Source organism: Gymnoscopelus braueri (assembly GCF_963280865.1).
Source record: "Gymnoscopelus braueri genome assembly, chromosome: 22".
Lineage (NCBI taxonomy): Eukaryota > Metazoa > Chordata > Actinopteri > Myctophiformes > Myctophidae > Gymnoscopelus > Gymnoscopelus braueri.
In genome coordinates, this window is record NC_137624.1 from 37,969,802 (window position 1) to 37,991,939 (window position 22,138).

The 22,138-nt window shown below is 41.5% G+C and overlaps 1 protein-coding gene across 1 annotated transcript; it reads right to left on the minus strand.

The window, feature by feature from the left end:
* Nucleotides 1–341: 341 nt before the first annotated feature.
* On the minus strand, nt 342–17,404 carry dnajc25 (DnaJ (Hsp40) homolog, subfamily C, member 25). Its single transcript, XM_080419172.1, has 6 exons — nt 16,981–17,404; nt 11,949–12,101; nt 10,517–10,687; nt 4,633–4,832; nt 2,925–3,024; nt 342–2,061 (listed from the first exon to the last, which is right to left on the minus strand). The coding sequence occupies exons 1-6, from the start codon at nt 17,311–17,313 to the stop codon at nt 1,939–1,941; spliced, it is 1,080 nt and encodes a 359-aa protein (XP_080275298.1). The 5' UTR covers nt 17,314–17,404; the 3' UTR covers nt 342–1,938.
* Nucleotides 17,405–22,138: the final 4,734 nt, after the last annotated feature.

The window sequence follows — 22,138 nt, forward strand, 5'->3', positions numbered from 1 at the left end:
AACTCCATATTTAATGTTGAAAATCACCTAAATATATTTCTTAAAACCTATTTTAAGATGGGGGTCCGCGGCCAAACACATAATTTTGGGGGTCCTTGACATGAAAACGTTGGAGAACCACTGATATTATAGCAACATAAGTGTTTCAGAAAACTGTTAGGATTTAGAAGACATTTTGTAGAATCGGCCTCAGGTCTTAAAGGGTTAAAATAAAGATGGGGTTATAATACGACAAATGGCAACAATAGCAGATCTACAAGCTCATCGCCACACACACATTGTGAGCTTGTAAATAGGCTATTTTCGGCGTGCAAGATAGTCGTCTGACAAAGTCCTTATACGTTGTGTCAGCAATGCTTCTTTTAATAACATTATTGAAAAGAAAAAAGTATAAAACCATTATTCAAATTCAATAAAATGATACTTGTAGGGGGGGGGGGGGGCAAAATTCCAACAACAATAAAACTTCAATTTAAAATGTAATAATTACAGTAGTAATAATTTAGCAGAATTTCCCAATAAAAATAAAAAATAAAAATAGTTGATAATGACAATGAGTCTCAATAAGTGTTTCCAAGCACATATTTTGCATTTCATCGACTTTCCCAGTTTCCCAGAATGTTTACTCCGAAATGAAAGTTCGTTCCCCACCAGAGAATTCTCTTCCTGGATGAAAAGCTGCCAGGTCCTGCTCCTAATTCCAAAGGCCTCAGTGATAAAGGTCAAATCAGAAGAATGTCCAACAATGATTCCAATAAAGGAAAGAAAGTTGTAGAGCACATGGGAACATTTCTGCCTTAAACTACGTGTAAACACTACTTACTGCAGTATGTTCAACATTACAACTTCAAAGTTTGCTCAAATTGATTAAAAACTGGGCTACATCTGTGCACCTAACCCAAGCCTTTTTTTCCCAGCTGAAAATGCTAGTCATTCTTCTAAACTGCTCATCTGTTTCAACCCTCTGTGACCAGATAACGCCAGATGTGAATGCACAGAAAAGACGGTCAGCACGTTGTCACACAGCTGGCATTCCCAGTATAGCGTAAATATGTGGCGCTCCCATTGAAAACATATACCTCGCTCAGGAAAAAGCACTTTGGTGGAAACAGCGTCCAAAACCAGACCAGGAGTTTTGCCCACAACATTTCAAGTAAACTTCCATCAGTACCTCAAAATCAGCATCTGAATATACAGTACATATGAAATCTAGATAGTTGTATACATTCTGCATTGCATCTCCTGTCTGATACTAGTTTGCACATAACAGAAAAGCATAAATAGGACCAGTGTACTCCAGCTTATTATCTTCTTACTCTCCCTTCCTTTTACTTAATTTTGAACATTTACATTTTCGGCATGTAGCTGATAAGTCTTATCAAGGGCAACTCACAAGACGTGAGTATGTGAATGGTTCGAGTGTCTTGCTCAAGGACACGTGTGGTCTCTCTGGTGGACATGGCATCAGTTTCTGATCACCGTCTCCAGATGTCCCTCTGGTGGCAGGAACAAGAGATGACGCAAAATGTGGCTTCTGCCAGACACATTAACAGGCGAAACAACTGGGAAGGTGAAAACTGCAGGAAATTAGGAATCTCCAATAAAAAATAAACCCAAACTGCATTTTTCTACATAAAAAGCTTTTTTTTTTAAGAAAGGAAAAAAGGCAAAACTCAAAATGAAAATAAAAATGTCCAACCATGCTCAGTCAGTTTAAATATCTCTCGCCTCCTCGGCAATGTCCAATAATCGCTGAGAAAATATATTTTGCCATATAAAAGGCATTTTTAGTTTCTGTACACATAATACACAGCGTGTTACCTGTGTATGTTGGCACTGGGGCAGTAGCGTGCATAAAGCCGTGTGTGTACAGTATGTGACTGTGTGTGTGTGTGTGTGTCTGTGCATGTGGGGCCAGCGTCCGAGCCGCCGCCTCCGTCAGTCGTCCGAGAAGGTGATTCGCCCTGGACCCTCGTTCTTCATCCAGCGGCGATACCTCTTCATCCTGGGGTCTGTTGCCATCTTCATCTTCATTTCTTCTGCCTGCTCCTCTCGGTATACCTGTAGGAGGACACAAGCACATGTTCAATTTAGACGCCATGTTCCATTCAGTTCAGGCAACCACTTGAACCGTACCGTCCCTATTCATGTGTTCTGGCTATTTTAGGTAACGTTATTTGGTGCAGAGGGAATAAAAATAGAGTGTGCCAAGTACAGACCACTGGGGTCGACCCAAATTGGTATCCCGACCTGAAAAAGTATTTTCTGTAGACTAAAGAGCTGGAGAGATGGGGAGGCCCCACTTAAACACTATGGGAATATAGAGATATTTGACACGGTACTTAAAGAAATATCCCTTACAGTACCTTTGAATTGTACTTTTTATCTCCAGATATGAACTGACCTCATAGTAGAGTTCTCAATGGGCCCGAAAATTAAGGTCCGGCCCGAACAATTACCATACTTTTAGGCCCAAAAACTTGACAATGTGTCATTATGTGCTTAATGTCCTCAATGTCACGCATCCAACACGCTTTGAACTGAGCAGATTGGAACTTCCGTTCCAGAGATAATGGCCAAAACATCTTCAAAACTGTCACTTTCGCCAATTTTCGATCGCCTATTTTCGATTGAGTTTTGGCCATTGTCGCCCTTTTTTCTTTACTAACAAAGGCTAGGAAGGTCGGACAGCGACAAACTAGATACCTGAGTAAAGTTCACTTTGAGCTGCATGCAACACATCCACTGCCATTTCATTTCCATCAGCCTTATCGTTAGGCCGCTAGGGGCAGTTGAAATTTCATTTTTGGGGGGTAATAGATTTTCTTTTTTCTTCACAGAACCCGAGGCTCGGTCCCGGCTAATTTGCATAGATTTTGGGCCCGGCCCAGCCCGAAAATTCGGACAGAATTTGAGAACTCTACCTCATAGTTCTCTCTGATCCAGAGATGTTTTTCCAGGAAGGTTTCTCGGAGCTGGTCGTCCAGGCTGTCAAACTGTGCCTGCGACATCTTCATATTCTTCCTGAACACAAAACACAGAAGAAGAAGAAGGAGAATACATGGATTAAAGCAAAATGAAATCTCACGAGTGAATTTTTTTTAAGGCTAAGATCTAATGTGCGATTATGGCAACGGTGTGAAAGGAGCGCCGTTACCTGAACAATTAACACAATCTGTAAAATTATGATGTTTTAGTCATATTGTTCTACATACTGCCAAACAGGCGAAGAAATCACCGACCGAGGCTTTAACCTTTGCTTTTATGAAATATACCAGACCATTAGGGTTTCATGGCAGATGCTTCAAAGCATATTGCTAGTTTGACCACTTCAAATGCTCTAATCTAAATATAATTAACGAAAACAAGCTCTCACTTGTAGAGCTTGTTTCTATTTTCGCTACACAACATGCTTCCATATAGAAGACACGCTGGCTTCTATGGAAACCCAAATGACTGAAATCAGTCTAGGCGACTGAGAAATTTAAAGGGATATTACACCCCAAAAAAGGTAGGCGGCGGTTCCAGTAGGAGACACAAAGTAGACTCCTTGTGTGGCTTAGGAATGCGACAAAAACAAAAAAACATCCATGAATTCAGTCTCTTATTTATCAGTATCTTATATATATATATAAGTCCATAGAGAATAGACGAATTCACAGAGCGCTGAAGTGCCTTGTCTTGCTGAATTCAGCTATATTCCCGATTAGCCAACGAACACCAACACTGCTAGAATGTTTACATTATAAATATTGTATACCTCCTGAAGACATAAGCTTTCTTTTTTTCATTACTTTGGAAAAATCTTGAAAGTGTTTGAAAAAAATGTTTTAAACCTTCTCTTCTGGGGGTCCCTGGCACAAAACATTTTCAGAAGGGGGTCCGCGGCCAAATGCATATCATTTTGGGGGTCCTTGACATAAAAAGGTTTGAGAACTACTGATTTAGGAGGCATTTGTAGAGTCGGCCTCAGGTCTTAATGGCTTAAAGACAATATTATTGTTTTTTTTAACCACATGACCAAAGCACACTCTGAGTTACGGGGGTCCACGGCCTAATGCATACCAAACTGGGGGGTAAGTCCTTGAAATGAAAAGGTTTGGGAGCACATGGCCTAAACCAGCGGTTCTCAACCTTTTACAGGCCGTGCCCCCCCCCCCCCAAAAGAATCATATTTGAACTGGGGACCCCCTACCCTGACAAGCACTTGGAATGTAGGAGAAAATAGCAGATCTACAAGCTTGTAGATCGGCTATTTTCACAATTTTTGCCTCTTTATTATATTATTTGACAATTTGGCCAATGTTTGACCAGTTCCCCCCCCCCTCCGCCACCTCATGGGGGTCCTGACCAGGGTTGCCAGATCTGCTTATTATAATTTCCCCGCAAGATTGTATTTGAAAATAGCCGATCTACAAGCTCACAATGCGTCGCGAGCTTGTAGATCTGCTATTTTCAAATAGCTGATGTATATGTTAAAGTGCTCATGTGGCCCATAGTCGCTTCTTTTGGGCTGGTTTTCCTTGACCTGGTTGCTTGTTTCTCTCACAGAATCTGGCAACACTGGTCCCGACCCACAGGTTGAGAACCAGTGGCCTAAACGACCTGCCATAAAAAGAAGCCCCGTTATACCTGATGATGTATAACTTCTCCTCTTCTCCATACTCCTCGCGGCGGACGGTGAAGCGGTAGATCCATGACACGTACCACACTATGTAGGTGGTCAGGAAGTACGGGAACAGGACGATCTTACACAGCAAGATGTCCGAGACGTTGGGCTTCTGGTAGCCGCCTTTGATGTCGATCTTGGTCTTTATGATGTTGCGGAGCACCTTTGAATCAAAGTTGTGGAGAGAAATATACGGGATGAAATCAATTGAACGTCAAAACACCGACATGATTACAACTCCAAACATAAAAACAAAAAACCTAAAAAGTTTAATTATGGAGGTGGTTTCTGCACGACAGTGACAATATGTTTTCATTTAATTTAATGCCCAGTCTTCTTACAGAAGGCGAAACTAAATCTATTTGTGATGAAGATGGAGTATTGGATCGGTCTGTCAGGCTCAGCCTTGTCTTGGTTTTACTCCTACCTAACAGGCAGAAGCTATTTTGTCAGTCTAGCTGACTTTGACTCAGACAAACACGACATCCGTTCTGGTATTCCACAGGGCTCAATTCTGGGTCCTTTATTGTTCTCCCTGTATATACTGCCGCTGGGAGAACTCATCACCGATCACGGAGTGAACTTCCATTTCTATGCTGATGACACCCAGCTGTATCTTTCGGTAGCTCCAGACGACCCCTGTGCTCTAGACCCATTGTTGACCTGTCTGTCCAGTATAAAATGCTGGATGAGTGAGAACTTTCTTAAGCTAAATGAGGATAAAACAGAAGTTCTCATAATTGTCTCTAGTGAGCAGAGAGAATCAATAATAAGTAGACTTGGTAACCTGGCTGTAGAAAGTAACACCACAGTAAAGAACCTGGGGGTTATTATCGATTCTGAATTGAATTTTAAAACACACATTAATCATGTTACCAAGATTGCTTTCTTTCATCTTAGAAATATTGCGCGAATTAGAGACTATCTGTCGTTAGACGATGCAAAAACGTTGATCCACGCTTTTGTTTTCTCTCGGCTTGATTACTGCAACGCACTCTACTCTGGCCTGCTAAAGAAAACGAATGACAGATTACAACTTGTTCAAAATGCGGCAGACAGAATTTTAACTAAAACTAGGATGAGAGAACATATCACTCCAGTTCTAGCTTCACTACACTGGCTCCCGGTTGTTTTTAGGATTGATTTTAAAATTATTTTAATAGTTTATAAAGCTCTAAATGGTCTGGCACCTTCCTACCTCTATGACTGCCTACCTCTATGACAAACCGGCCGCTCAGGTCTTCAAGTGCTGACCTGCTCGAGGCGCCTACAATGACTTATAAAAAATACGGTGAAGCAGCATTCTGCTTCTACGGACCGACAGCGTGGAATAAACTCCCATTACACCTCAGACAGGCAGCCTCTGTCGATAGCTTTAAAGCACAGCTCAAGACCTATTTCTTCACTCTTGCTTTTAGCTGATTCCTTGGTTGATTTTTTCTCACTGTATTGCCTATTTTAATGTTGTTTTATGCTTTAGCTTTTCTTTTTTCTTGCTTTTTTGTTAAATTGGTTGTAACTGTAATTGTATTCTTTCTCTCTAAAGCACTTTGAGCTGCATTTCATGTCATGAAATGTGCTATACAAATAAAGTGTATTATTATTATTTCAGAGTCAAACAGAGAAAACGTTACATTTTGGTGACATTGTATATACACACAGGAAAATTCTCAGTGTTTTTGATTGTACTCTGAGAGTGTACAAGTGGGACCATAAGTGTATGATGATCCTTTCTACCTCTCTCTCTGTCTCGCACACATACTTCTCTCCTTCTGTTTCTTGTTTTGCATGATTTCTCTTTCACTGCAATGTTTTCCTTTTTCTTCCCGTCTCTCACTCCACACCCTCTCTGACCAACTCTGTTTCTTTCCATCTTACGTTTCCATCAGTCAGTCAGTCAATCATGTAATTGATAGTAAATAAGTATTTGTTTTGTGTGAACTACTCCTTTAAACAGATTACTGGATTAAGCACTTGAACCCCATTCTCGGGGGAATCTTAGCCAAAAATAGCAGCCCTATAGGAGCTTGTAGATCAGCTATCCTCTGAACAAAAGAGATTTGGTGTACAGGGGAAAAAGCAGAGCCAACTCAGTTCCATTTTACTAAAACATAGTCATGAAGTCACTTTGATTGTAGGCCTACCAGTTAAGTCATATCATCATACTTTGTCATCACTGCCATTATGTTTAATATAGCACTCAACCTTTTAATTATGGTTCTGTACCCATAAAGAGATTAATATCCTGAATCAAAGATGTGACTGGGAAATGGGAATTTAGCCCAATGGTTTTCTTACCTTTTCTATGATATGATATCTTAGGACGAGTGGTACAGTAGAAACATGAATAATTCCATAACGAGTCAACCGCAGCTAAAAACCAGAGCGTATACACGGTGTGCTAGATCGCGTATTTTAATCATTATAATTCTCCCTCCTGTCAGAGGAGTCATTCATTCACACAGATAGTGTGTCTTTATCACAATATGCCCAAATGTGGATTACTGATGTCATAGTACTGACACAATTCAGATCATAGATTTAGCTAAAATAGACATTCAGGTTGAATAACGTCATTAGATATTCCATATAATGATGTCATCACGCAATGATATCACAACATCATTATGACATCAGATGTAATTGTCCTTTTAAAAGTCGTTATTGTAATTTATAACAAAAAAAACATTCAGCAACTTATGGAAAATTGCCCTGCCTTCTAACACCCTTTCTGTAAATTGGTGCTGGTGTGTGAAATGTTTCACTGGACGATACATCTGAAAGGACATGATAATGACACCCCAGCTGCTGTGGTAGTCGGACACAAGGTGTACTCATTTGAAGGAAACTATCAGAAGAAGAACAGTGGTCAGATTGAAGTCCACATCTTTAACACAGTGTCTCTACGCTGGAGGAAGTTGCCCCCATGGACAAATGGAAGAGGAGAAGGTCCCCCTGATGTTCCCTCCAGGCGCTGTGGCCACACAGCTGTACTTATAGCAGAGTGCATCTACATCTGGGGAGGATATCCTTACTGCAACCTGCTCTATGGATTTGATGTCGAATCCCACAGATGGTTCAAGCCCGAGATTTCTGGAACCGTTCCAGAGGCGAGGTACTACCACGCAGCCTGTGTCTTGGAGAAGGTCATGTATATCTATGGAGGAATCAAAGACTGGCCTGGATGCACTAATGACATGTACAAGTTGGACACCACCACAATGGTCTGGGCTTTAATTAACACCAGAGGAACTCCACCACCTGTTTCACTATATGACTCTGCCACCATCATCGGGACAAAGATGTTTGTATTTGGGGGCAGTGGGGACAATGACAGAGACGATGACAGAGTCGTCTACTACAACATCAGGGTGTTTGACACAGAGACCAACAACTGGCTGAACACACCTCCTGCACAGCCTCTCCCAGAAGGACGCCGGGGTCATTCAGCCTTGGCCTACAATGGAGAGCTGTACATATATGGTGGCAGCAGCCAGGAATTCTTAAATGATTTTTGGAAATTCAGCCCAGTGACCTTCACCTGGAATAAGGTTGAACTCAAGGGAAACGGGCCTTCTCAGACGTTTCATATGCACTGTTGCATGGTGGGAGATCGTATCATACTCTTTGGAGATGGGAAAATAGTCCAACACTGAAGACATTATGCAAGCTAGTAGTTATTCAGTACGGTGTGGAGCAGTCAGAACTCCCTCACAACATCAGGTGGGAACTGGCAGCCATGACTAAAAACCACTAGAAAAGGTTCACATGCTCAGTGGAGCGCACATCTCTGCCAGGAAGTGTGACACACTCGGACACACCTGTGGACTACACCAGGTACAAATGACTTTTGTTGCACTCCCTCATGGAGCTACTTGCGGATTATACTAGGGTCAGTCCACCCTAGGTGGACACGCACTGACCTTTTGCACCTTAATCCCATGTATAACGCACTGACTTTTTTTTTTGTCTTTTTTATTGTGCTCCTTTCCTCTAAGCACCTTAACGTCCATTGTATATCATGCACAGTATAAGTATAACATGCACAGTATAGAATACACTGCTGCTATGCTCAGGCACCTTAGTTTTTTTTAGTTTTTACTATCTCAGGTACTTTGTAAATATGTAGATAACTTGTCTGGCCTTCTGTTGCTCTCTTGTTTTGATCTCCTTCCCACTTGCCCCCCACCCTCTTCTTCTCCCCCCCCCCCCCCCTCTTCTTTCTATGGAAACTAACGTTGCGATGGGAACGATGTACAAAAAAGAATTTCACCCACTTTTTTACCTTGTAAACCTGTGATGTGACAATAAAACTGATTCTGATTCTGACCAGTCTGGAGTTTGACTCTGTAATAGAGTGTCTTTATGTGAAAGAACAGCTACTGATTAGGAACATTATTTGCACCTGTGCTGATTACCGATATCCCCTGCACCACCTGTTACAATCCTTTGAAGTGTTTATTTTTTGTGAGATCTAACTCTTCTTAACTCATCTACTGAGTTAGTTAAGGACAGTAAACGTTCCACGTTGTTTTTGTCTCAAATGGGCCGCCGTACTGTTGACGAACAAGTGACATGGATGACGTCACGTGTGAAATCTCGTCTTGCGAGAATTCCGGAGATGCGTATCCGATATTAACACCTAATCTGCCAGAATTATTTCAGATTTTTTGCTGTAGACTGCCAGAGATTTTTCATTGAAAAAAAAAGTACTCAGGAGCCGAGATACAGAATTTTTAAGTTTTAAGTTAACAAGGAAGTGGATAGGAGTTTAAATCTTCAATAAATCATATCTCCTTGGTCTTTGGGTCAAAAAACAAGAAAAAAACGAGAAAAAGAACGCAGATCTGCGTCTTTGGCAGCCAGGCGAGAAATTAATTAGAACGCAGATATGCGTCTTTGGCAGGCACACTATGGAGGGTTTCCGTCGATATAAACTTTGGCTCACCAAATAAAAAGGGGGAAGAAAGCTATTAATGCATGAGCTTCAATGCATGAGAGCTAGCAAGCCCCTTCTTGTCACCCGACAGCCGGGGAGTTTCCCCGGTTAGACGTAGCGCGCGGAAGGAACACGTTATTCCAACCAGTTCCTTTACCCTCCATCTGGCGCCCCGGCTGACCAGGGGGAGGCAGTATAGAGACCAGGATTACAGCATGTTTTCGTGAGGGTACCCCTACCCCTACCTACCCTAGGAGACACGGGGAGAACATGCAAACTCCACACAGAGAGGCCCTTTCACCAACCCCACCTAGGGTATATGGGCACTGATGACGCGGAGGAGAGAACACGCCCACGGCGTCCCCGGCGGGAATCGAACCCAGGACCTTCTAGCTGTGAGGCGACAGCGCTACCGACTGCGCTACCGTGCGCCCTATTTGTACACTTTCTGAGGTCAATGGATTTTACAGTGTATATTAACCCATTAATACCTGGAACGCATCTGTGTCACTTTAGATTTCTTTAGGCTATTCAAAAATAGCAGATATACAAGCTCATAGCGCGGCACCGAGTGCCGCGCTATGAACTTGTAGATCTGCTATTTTTGAAAAATCGAGGAAAAAAAAAAAGGGTTTTTTTTTCATTTTTTTTTAGGATTTAGAAGACATTTCTAGAATCTTCTCAGGTCTTAAAGGGTTAAAGCATTAAGCCACTAGAGGTCCCAGTTTACAGAGAATCTTATCATGGCTGAGGGGGGGTAATGAGGCATGACGACCCAGCCGGAGTGCCTCCTATATAAGCTGATCTAAGGAGTAGATTGCAGTACGTTTTATCACGTCCACTAAACAGAAACCAGCCAATCAGAATCAAGGAATGTGACTAGCCGTTTTAGAAAGCCATGTTTGTACCTCCTCCTCCTGCTCTCTGATCTCCTCTTTGGACCGTCGGTTTTTGCCCTTCTCCTTTGTGCGGGAGAGGAGGCCCTGCTGCTTGGCGATCTCCGTTGCCTGGATTCGGTACTTCGGAACGGTCACCAGGCAGTTAATTGCCTCGTTGTAGCTACTGTGCCAGCTGTAGAACTGTGGGGCCGGGGGGAAGAGAGGGGCGGAGTCGATTAAAGAATGGGTGTGGCTTAGGCACTATTTCCCAGATGGTCATTGTTAGAAAAAGAAAACAAGTACACAATCTGCACTGGTTCTAAGATTAACCCATTAAGACCTGAGGCGATTCTTAAAATGTTTTTCTAAATCTTGCAGTTTTTTGATTTTTTTTAAATTATTTTTTCAAAAATAGCAGATATACAAGCTCATAGCGCGGCACAACATAGCCAAAGAAATCTAAAGTGACACAGATGCGTTCCAGGTCTTAATGGGTTAAAGCCAATTTGGGCCACGATAATCAGAAACGTACTGCAAAATCCATGAAAAAATTATGAAAATGGTTGGTGAACTCCGGAATCAACCACCCAGTGAAGGGGATTTAAAATGTAAGTACAGTATATCAGAGTCCATTTGAGCTTAAAAGAGTGGTTCACCCAAAACATGACTCATTTTCTATCCCTGACCCAACACCCCATGACCGGCGGAATCGGTGAACCGGTAGGAGACTGCCAGTCATGAAATTATTGGCTTAGGAATGCGTCAAAAACTAAGAAATCTCCATGAATTCAAGGCTTCATAGGGCGTGAAATTGATAGAAAATAATATATTTTTTGGGGTGAACTACTCTTTCAAATGATTGAGTGAATTAGTTAAAAAGAAAAATTGTATACCCCTTTATATTCTATTGTTCTGTTGTGGTGTTGTGCGTACATTCTTGTTTCATGTCATGTCATCGTTTCTCTGTATTGTGGCAACTGAAATAAAACTAAGTGGTGGGAAAAAAAGTTCATTTCAGTGAACGAACGATTTCGTTCACGGCAATGATTCGTTCAAATGATTCGTTCACGTTCTCGTTCAGTAGCGCTATTTTCTAGTGTTCAAAATTTACTTGAGTAAAAGCACAAAAGTATTGGCATCAAAATATACTTGAAGTATCAAAAGTAAGAGTACTAACATATTTGAAAATAGCCGATCTACAAGCTCACAACGTGTCGCGATGCGACGCGTTGTGAGCTTGTAGATCTGCTATTTTCAAATAGCCTAGGATTAAAATAGGGCTAAAGTGGTTAATGTATGTTTTATAATGTGTGTAAAACACCATCGCGGAAGCGTTTTTTTTACATCGCGCGTGACCGTAAACAGTTTCAGAAAGTGAACGAGCTCGTTCACGTTCACGGCGAATGAACTAGTTCTTTTGAACGAATCGATCATGAACGACACATCACTAAAAACTAATTACCTGGAAAATGGAGATGGCGCAGACGGTGACCAGTATGACGATCCTGATGTCCACCTTGGGGGCCAGGCGTCTGCGGTAGTAGGTGTAGTAGTTACGGTAGTATTCCTCTGGGTGGTCCAACATGTAGTCGTACTCCTTGCGGGTCTCCTCATCCTACGACACACATTGACAAGAGGCGTGGCATTAGGCCCGTCACAATTATTACATAATCGCCTAATCGCAATTATTTGAGATAATCGCAAATTGATTTGCATAATCGACATAATCATGCTTAACATTTTTCATATCGTTTTTTTTTTTTAAATCAAAAAGTAGTGGAAATTGCAGATCTACAAACTCTGAAATAAAGCTTGTGGATCGGCTATTTCCACTATAAAAATATTTTTTAAGTATAAAGTTCTTAAATATGCCAGTCATTTCTTCGTATGTTTAGGTTATTTGTCATATCTGCTCTATGTAACTTCAAAGCCAAACGTAATTTTTATTCATATGCAAAAGTGGGGTTCGGGGACCCCCAGGGATCCTTGAGGGGGATCCCGCGGGGTACCCAACTAAATTATTTAACACAGCATCCAAATTTGTTTTAAAGTTTTACTTTAATCCTACTTTATGCTTCAGCCATTCAAAACAAAAGTAGCCGATCTACAAGCTCACGACGCGTCACATCGCGTGAGCTTGTAGATCTGCTATTTTTGGGGAGAAATAAATAATTAATTATACTTGAAAAATCTTCAATGGTAGTGGACTGCTGTATTAAAGTACTGTAGTGTATATTAAAGGGATAGTTTCTATCGATTAGTCACCCCATGGCGACTTGAATTCATGGATATCTTTTAGTTTTTGTCGCATTCCTAAGCCAATAATTTGATGATCAGCGGTTCCGGTAGGAGACACAAAGGAGACTCTTTGTGTCTCCAGCCGGTCATCAAATGATTGGCTTAGGAATGCGACAAAAACAAAACAATATCCATGAATTCAAGTCTCCATGGAGTGACTAATCGATAGGAAAGAAAGTCATTTTGGGGGTGAACTATCCCTTTAACGTTGTTGCGTGTACTGGCCATTTTTCAGAGACACATATTCCAGTTGAGAATGAGAACCACTGTTCTAGTATACCATGCTAGCCCTAAACTATTTGTCAAGTTTGATCTGTTTGCCATCATGTTGACTTGTCCCCCAGCTTCCAGCAACAGTTTAGCCCTCCAGCAACTCTGAGGAAACTGACATTCAAATATTGGTTCCTTTGACACTTTTTTAAAAATGTTTTATTCTTCTCATCCTATTTATGTGTATTGTGTGTGTATATGATGTATTTTCAGCACAGTTTTTTTGGTGTGTAAACACAGCGATACGAGCTTGTAGATCTGCTATTTTTGAAAAGTTGTGAACATGTGTGCAAATCTTTGCAAATATATATATATTCTTTTAAAGCAAACATTTTTAACTCAAAACTTTGCTTCTGGGGGTCCCTGGAACAATATATTTTGAGATGGGGGTCCGCGGCCAAATCATTTTGTGGTTCCTTGACAGGAAAAAGTTTGAGCACCACTGATAAAGCAGCCTTAAGTTTTTCAGAAAACTGTTAGGATTTAGAAGACATTTGTAGAATCCCCAGAAGCAAAGAATTCAGTTAAAAATATTCGCTTTAAAAGATTTGCACACATTTTCACAATTTTCCAAAAAATAGCAGATCTACAAGCTTATAGCTCGGCACAGAGTGCCGCGCTATAATGAGCTTGTAGATCTGCTATTTTTTGAATAGCCAAAGAAATCTTAAAATGGCACACAGATGCGTTCCCTGGTCTTAAAGGGTTAAGATGGGATAAATGCAGGTGCTGAATTTAGGGCAGGCTGGACAATATATCGATATTAATGATAATAGATGGTAATACATTTGTGAAATGGCATAAGTATTGTCTTTTCCTGGTTTTAACCACTTTAACAATAACAATGTTTTCATGAATTAAAATACATATTAAATATATGATCACAAAACAATATTATCGTCACAATATTGAAGCATTTGGTCAAAATTATTTTGATGTTATTTAAATGTTATCAAGATGTTGGCTAGTTGTTCAAATACAGTATGCCATGTTATTTTAGACACTTTACTTTAGGGACTATAGATACACGTATGTGTTTGATTGGCCCCACATGCTACTGCATGTTATTTAGACAGATGCTAGGTTTGATGTGTACCTGTTACTTTGTAGCACTTCATTGTTTTCTTGGCACTATTTGCTTATGTTAAAATCCAGTTGTATTTTATCTCTTTTTTAAAAGACATCTTTGTGTCTTTTAACTGTCAAGGGTCCAAAGCTCAGGGTTAGAGCTAACCTACCAAATACAGTATCACGGTTTAAACCAGCCACCAGAGCCGCCTGGGAGAAATGCAGGGCCCTGTGCGAAGTCCCATCCTCTCGCGCGCGATTTTTTGGCGGATATGATGACTATTCTAAGTCTGTTTTAATATCACCACCACCACTATTTCTCAAAGCACAATTGTGACATTTAGTCAATTTTGGCCAAAACATCTTTTCATGGGGGTGGCATGACATGAAAAAGTTTGAAACCCCCCTATAACTAACCACCTAATGTTACTGTTTTCTACTGCAGCAGTTCTCAAAGTTTTTTAATTTCGAGGACCCCCAGCCAGCCCCAGATTGGTATGCATGTCACACACACATTTTGTTTTACATATTGATAAAATATAAACTAGGTATTTGCCGTTTACGTTTAATGGTCTTCTGCCAGTTGCGTGCCGGTGTCGTGCTCTGCTCAGCAAATAGCAGACGTACAAGCTCATCAGGGGTCTTTGGAGTGTTTCCAGGCCAGCTAAATGATTGATGGTAGGCATTTGAGAACCTGATGGACCCCCAATGCCATACAGGTCTGTAACTCTGGGAGGGTCTCTAACTCTTTATAAGGGTCTGTCTGTGGCCTAATGCATCGTGTGTGTGTGTGTGTGTGGGGGGGGGGGGGGGGGTCTTTGGGGTGGTTCTGAGAAAGGATTTTGACACACAGGGTCTGAGAATGGACTTGGACACACACAGGGTCTGAACACACACACCTCAAAGACCCCTGGCCCTATAGCTTTGACAACCACTATTCTACAGTAAATACTGGCCTATAAGTTGGCAGAAGACTAGCCCTGGTCTCCTTCTAACCTAAAATAAACTATATAAGCTTCTAATGCTATGGACCAGAGCTAGTAGCAGAAGACCACTACACGTATACAAGCAAGTCCGCCGAATCTTTGTGTCATTTTTTACATTAACCACTTCAACCAAACCATCCTTATCCTGAGGAGAACTTTAGCCAAAAATAGCACTTATAGAGCTTGTAGATCTGCCAGCCTGATCTCCAGAGATTACCGTAACATTGCACGGAACGAGTGCACTTCATTCCGTGGATAGTCGCCTAGAAACCCCGAAATTGCGTGCATATGTACGGCGAGTCCCACGGTGGGCGTAACCAGTCGCAACCCGGAAAAACCCGGAAGCAGAGCAGTCCCCACAACAAAATTTACGATTCTGTGCCTATCGGTACATAACTCAAACGGCGCTGAGTAGGCACAGGCGAACGTCACACCGTTCAGGACGGCAACTCGGTCGCCTTAGCTCCCTCGGTGGTCCTTCACGGGGTGACAGTTCGCCTGTGACTGCGCGCCTCCGAAATGGTTTTGTCACAAAGGGAGCGCCGTACATATGCACGCAATTTGGGGGTTTCGAGGCGGCTATCCACGGAATGAAGTGCACTCGTTCCGTGCAATGTTGCGGTAATCTCTGGAGATCGGGTTGAGATCTGCTATTTTCGGCAAAGTTGTTTGCTATAGGGAGCAGACTAAGTACAGAGTGAAAGGTCAGGTTTACTAAGTATTGTTTAAGTGCATGGTTAAATGTCCGGACATACACATGAACATGAATCCAACATGATAAGTGCTGTGAAACAAGTCTATGAAAGCTGCCTATGAAATCTATGGAAAACATATATGTTTTATACAATATATAATGGGTCCCTGCTGAATCTCTCTCTCATTAAGGGGTCCTTGGCCTGAAAACGTTAGTATTCAGGCCAAACGTTAGCTCTGCTCTAGACCCAGTGCCTTCAGGGTCTCGTAGGCGGTGGCACAACACGTATACAAGACCATTCCTGAGTGTATCAATGTGTAAAACAAAAATGTGTGCGTGTCTCCATTCTCTAGTCTCGACCTAGCTGTAGAATACAACTCTCGTAGACGTATTTATGATTCTGACGTTTTCAATCTACCAGAGTAGAGGGTTCACCCACCATGGACACAGGGACTTTCAGCACTATACCCCGTAGACACTCCAAACATGTACAAATTGAAAATAAGGTGCTTACCCCCACGCGCCAAATGTTAACTCTCGCTACGGGGTAGTAGTTTAATGTAATAATCCATATCTTTCAATAAATAAGTGTTTTAATGTTGTCTGTGGCCGAACGCCATTTTTTCACCCTCGTTTACTTCCTGTTTACATTGAGTGTAATTCCGGGTTTCACCAGATGGGCGCGTCACTACCGCCCATTGGGAACTTCCAACAGAATCGGCCACAGACGGCATAAAACACTTCTTTATTAAAAGATATGGATTATTACATTAGACTACTACCCCGTAGCAAGAGTTAACATTTGGGGCGTGGGGGTAAGCACCTTTATTTTCAATTTGTACATGTTTGGAGTGTCTAGGGGGCATAGTGCTGAAAGTCCCTGTCTCCATGGGGCGTGAACCCTACAACTCTCGTAGATTGAAAACGTCAGAATCATAAATACGTCTACGAGAGTTGTATTCTACAGCTAATAGGCCTACAATATATAATGGGGGTCCCTGCTGTATATCTCTCTCTCATTAAGGGGTCCTTGGTCTGAAAACGTTGAAGACCCCTGCTCTGCTCTAGACCCAGTACCTTCAGGGTGTCGTAGGCGGTGGCACCACTACACGTATACAAGACCATTCCTGAGTGTATCAATGTGTAAAACAAAAATTCTCTAGTCTAGACCCAGTTACCTTCAGGGTCTCGTAGGCGGTGGCGACCAGGAGGAAGTGTGTGTGAGCGCTCTCCCGGGTCTCCCCGGGTCTCAGCCCCGGGTCTCCCGGCTTGAAGCGGTCCGGGTGGAACCTCCGGGCCAGCTGCCGGTAGGAGCGCGCGATGTCCGCCTTCAGCGCGTCCCTCTCCACCCCCAGCACGTCGTAGCAGCTCTGCGTGCCGCAGTACAGGCCCTCCATCAGGGCAGAGACGGCGGGCAGTCCCGCTGCCGCTATCAACACCAGTAAACACAACGACGACGACGCCGTCCATTGACTGAAACATCGCCCATGCTGAGTCGTGGGCGCAGCCATTCTTTCTCCTCGTCGTCGGCGCACAGTGTTTGCCTCATCGAGTTGTGCTGACTGGCTGCTAAATACGCTGTGGGTTATACTATACTACTACCACCACGTCTCTGCACCCCATAGCCCGGAGTGACGGGCTGAGAGCCAGTCTAGTCATTCATTGAGCATTTCCAGGCAGTGGGTGGGTGGGAGGGTGTGTGTGTGTGCGTGCGTGCGTGCGTGCGCGTGTGCGTGCGTGTGTGTGTCTGTGTGGGGGGGGTGTGTGTGTGTGTGTGTGTGTGTGTGTGTGTGTGTGTGTGTGTGTGTGTCAGTGGTGGAAAAAGTACTCAAATGTTTTTTACTTTAAGTTTAAAAAAAATCAATACTGCAACATAGTCTGACATAAGGAGTTAAGGAGAAATCCTTCTATACGCTATGGACCAGAGCTATAGGCCATTGGTCTCTCAGGGGGGGACATATGGGCTCAGGATCTGGCCCTGCTGAGAGTGAAGGCTACCAAAAAAACTGTAGACATTGGTTGTTCAATTCCGTTTATGTTTGAAGAACAAAGTCTATCAGTCTACAGTGAAACTTTACAGCATTTAGATCGTGTCAAAGGTCAAGTGTCACAGGATCTGACACGAATTTTGACCTGATGGTCAACGTTCAATTTATCCCCTGAGCAAGCAGCACAGCAGGCAGGGCTCTATTAGCTCAATGGTGAAAATGTCAGGACTTCCGCAGGAGACACATTTGAGTGTTCAAATCCAGGGTAGAAGAGGAAGAGGAAAGTGACATATAGTGTAGCTTTAACATTATTTAAATAATATCAATTCACTATTGTCATACTGACGTATTATTAATGATACATTTTTAGTATAGCACTTTTATAAAAATGTTGTCTAGAATGTGCTTTGCACGGCAGTAAAATGCAGTTAACGAACCAGGCCCCCGTTAAAGGGATAGTTCACCCAAAACATTTCTTTTTTTCTATCGATTAGTCAATATCCATGAACTTCAAGTTTCCATGGGGTGAATAATCGATAGGAAAAAAGTCATTTTGGGGGTGAACTATCCCTTTAACATCAATAAATAACAATAGCCACGTAAAATAGAACACGAATCAATGAATGACAATGAAAACGTGTCACCTAAACACAGTTAACATTAAGGAAAGAAAATGCCCAGCCCAAACCGTTTAAATGAAACAGAATTTATTAATGACATAAAATAAGAGGAAATATTAGGTAGTAAGTCAAATATACCGTACAGGCCTGCTCTCTAAATACAGTGGAAAGGGGATAGTTTCCTCACATTATCCAATCTGGTCCTTTACAGCAAAACTCACTCACTCTCGTACCCGGTCCATTGATATACATTTAATCTTCAAGTCCTACATTTAATTGAATTTAAGCTATTTATTTAATATGTTTCATTGTAATTCTTATATCGGACCTGGTCTGATATGTATTCATTTAGTAAACAGAAGAATGCATTTAGATTTCATTAATTACATTAAATCAATATATTAGAATGGTTGAATGAATGACTGTATGGTGAACCTGTAAAGGCTTACCCTCTATATATGTTTACATTGTTCTACGCAGTAACATCCCCAGTGTTTATTTAACCCTGTGAGAGTATAAATGTAACCAGATGAACCCTTATATATAGCTATACATTCTCAGAGTTTCAAATTGACACTGAGGAGTTTACTGTGTAATGAAGCAGTTGGAAATGTGTACAATGTTGTCCTGTCAACCAACTAGCCAATCACAGCGCGACCGTCCCTTTGGACTATGGGATGCAAACTCTACTCAGTTTATATTCTGGAGAAAAAATGATGACGAGTCACAGAGGCTGAATGTGGCCAGTGTCGCCCCCTGTGAGAAGGTCGTATAGTCCATTGGTTCTCAAAGTGGGGTCCGGGGACCCCCAAGGGTCCTTGTGTTGCGGGGGGGGATACAGATACAGTCGCATCGCGACGCGTTGTGAGCTTGTAGATCTGCTATTTTCAAATATTGTAGTGCTTTTACTTTTGGTACTTTAAGTACATTTTGATACCAATACTTTTGTACTTTTATTCAAGTAATTTTGTTATTCTGGACTTTTACTTGTAACAGAGTATTTCTATAATGCAGTATTGGTACTTTTACTTAAGTAAAGAATTTGAGTACTTTTTCCACCACTAGTTTTATGTAACAAGGACAAGGACATGTCACAAAACTCTGGGACAATGAAGACAGCAACGTAGCTTCTCTTCTATTGTAAAATATGGAACACATATTTGCCGGGAAGTTTGTAACAAGATGCTGCAGGATGTGTTTTCATCTCATAAAGGCCAAAAAAGGCCTGCTTTCTGGGTCAGTCTTTCATTACTTTCATCTAGTCACCACAAGGAGGAGACTCCATTGTTAGAATCTATTTGCAACTTTCCTAGTCTTTGATGCATTATTACGCCTTGCAAATGGCCTTTACGCCAGCGGTTCCCAAACATTTTCATGCCAAGGACCCCCAAATTAATGTATTTGGCCGCAGACCCCTATCAGAAAAGATTTTGTGCTAGGGACCCCCACAAAAGATTTGTGTTGTTCAAATGTTTCATAAATATTCAAAATGTTCGAATCAAGATTCTTTTATAAAAAATAGCCGATCTACAAGCTCACAACGAGTTGCAAATCCTGACCTTGTGATCTGCTATTTTCAAACAGCCAATGCATATAGGGTTAAAATAGTTAAATAGATGTTGATGCTATATTAACACATTTTTTGTGTGATGGGATGTTTTTATTTTACATTAACCACTTGAACCCTAGCATCCCTGAGGGAAATATGAGCTTGTAGATCTGCTATTTTCAGCAAAGAGGTTTGGTGTAGACTAGAGGGAAAAAAAGAGCAGACTAAATACAGAGTGAAAGGTCAAGTTTACTTTAAGTATTCATGGTTTAAGTGGTTAAATGTCTGAAAATACACATTAGCATGAATCCAACCTACACTAATGACAGTAATGTCAAACATGAATACTATGAAGCTATCTATGAAATGTATGAAAAAGTTGAATCTGCAACACAATTTCATACAATATGTACTGTAGTGGGGGGGGGGGGTCCCTGCTTCATCTGTCTCTCAGCTAGGGGTCCTTGACCTGAAAAACGTTGAAGACCCCTGCTATACATACATGCTCCTTTCTCATCATTAAAATAAACGTGCTCTGAAAATGCGCGGTTGGGAACCACTGTTACAGACAGACAGACAGACAGACAGACAGACAGACAGACAGACAGACAGACTACAACAGCGAGACAGATTCAGATTCCATGGCAGACCCTACTGGACCCAGTTGCACCACCTCACACTAAGTTCAAACTTAGCCTAGTTTTAAATGGCTTTTTTTTTTTTTTACATTTAGACCAGGAAAGTATCTGTGATTTTTAGATTTATTTGGCTATTTTTTAGAAAAATCTTATATTTATACTTTTAAAAAAACAAACATTTGTAACATATTTTTGTTCCAGGGAACCCCAGAAGCAAAGATTTTAGTTATATATATATTCAAAGATTTGCACACATTTTCACGATTTTTCTAAAATAGCAGATCTACAAGCTCATAGCGCGGCACTCGGTGCCGCGCTATGAGCTTGTAGATCTGCTATTTTTGAATAGCCAAATAAATCTAAAATGACAGAGATGCGTCCCCGGATTGAATCGTTTAAGCTATAACTAGGCTAAGTTTGAACTTAGTGTGCGGTGGTGCAACTGGCCCCTGCAGTCACCTATTATACAGTAGTTCAGTTGCTGAGGACTTGCTGGGCTTTCTCTGCTCGTTTTGTTTGCTCCTCGAAGAAGCTCTGCTGGTGTTCGTTCCTCCATGTCAGCCTCTGCAGCCACTCCCCTCTCAGCCTGGACAAGGACAGAGGAGTGTTAATTGACCCCCAACACGGGTCCTTGGGGAGGCACAGATAGTCAGAATGGTCATAGCATTATTAGTCAGTGATGGGAAAAGTCCTCAGATGTTTTACATAAGTAAAAGTATCAATACTGCAATGTAGAAGTACTCCGTTACAAGTAAAAGTCCGGAATTAAACATTTATTTGAGTAAAAGTACAAACGTATTGGTATCAAAATGTACTTAAAGTACCAAAAGTGAAAGTACTAAAATGTTTGAAAATAGCAGATCTACTAGCTCACAACGCGTCGTTGTGAGCTTGTAGATCGGCTATTTTCAAATAGCCTATAGTATATAACGGAGCTAAAGTGGTTAATGTATGTTTTATAATGTAATACATTATATCTGCACTGCAAAGTAACTAGTAACTAAAGTTCTCAAATAATTGTAGCGGAGTAAAAAGTATAATATGTGCCTCTGAGATCTAGTGGAGTAGAAGTAAAAGTATAGACAATTTAAAAATACTCCAGTAAAGAAAAAGAACCTCAACATTGTACAGTACTTGTACAGTAAATGTACTTACTTACTTTACACCACTGTTATTAGTTAATATTAAAAAATATTGACTCATTCTTTGTTATGTTTTATTATTAAATGACTATTATTCTAATTAGCAGCAGCCTATAATAAGACATAAAAGCAGCGGTGGTTGTCATTGTCTGGCGGTGGGTGGGTGATGATCCTGTGCCAGAAAAGATGGCCCACCCCTGGATTATGTCGTCAGGACACAGGACACAGGTCAAGCCACCAGGATGTGTAACATGCACCGTTTCATAACTTCATTAGAGCCTATACAAAACACCACTGCACGGACAGCCCAAATGTGGCTTTGCTAATACCTCGTCAGTCATCACATAGTAGCCTGAGAATGTTGATTAGAGCCAGTGAGTTATTTGTTTAATACCAGAG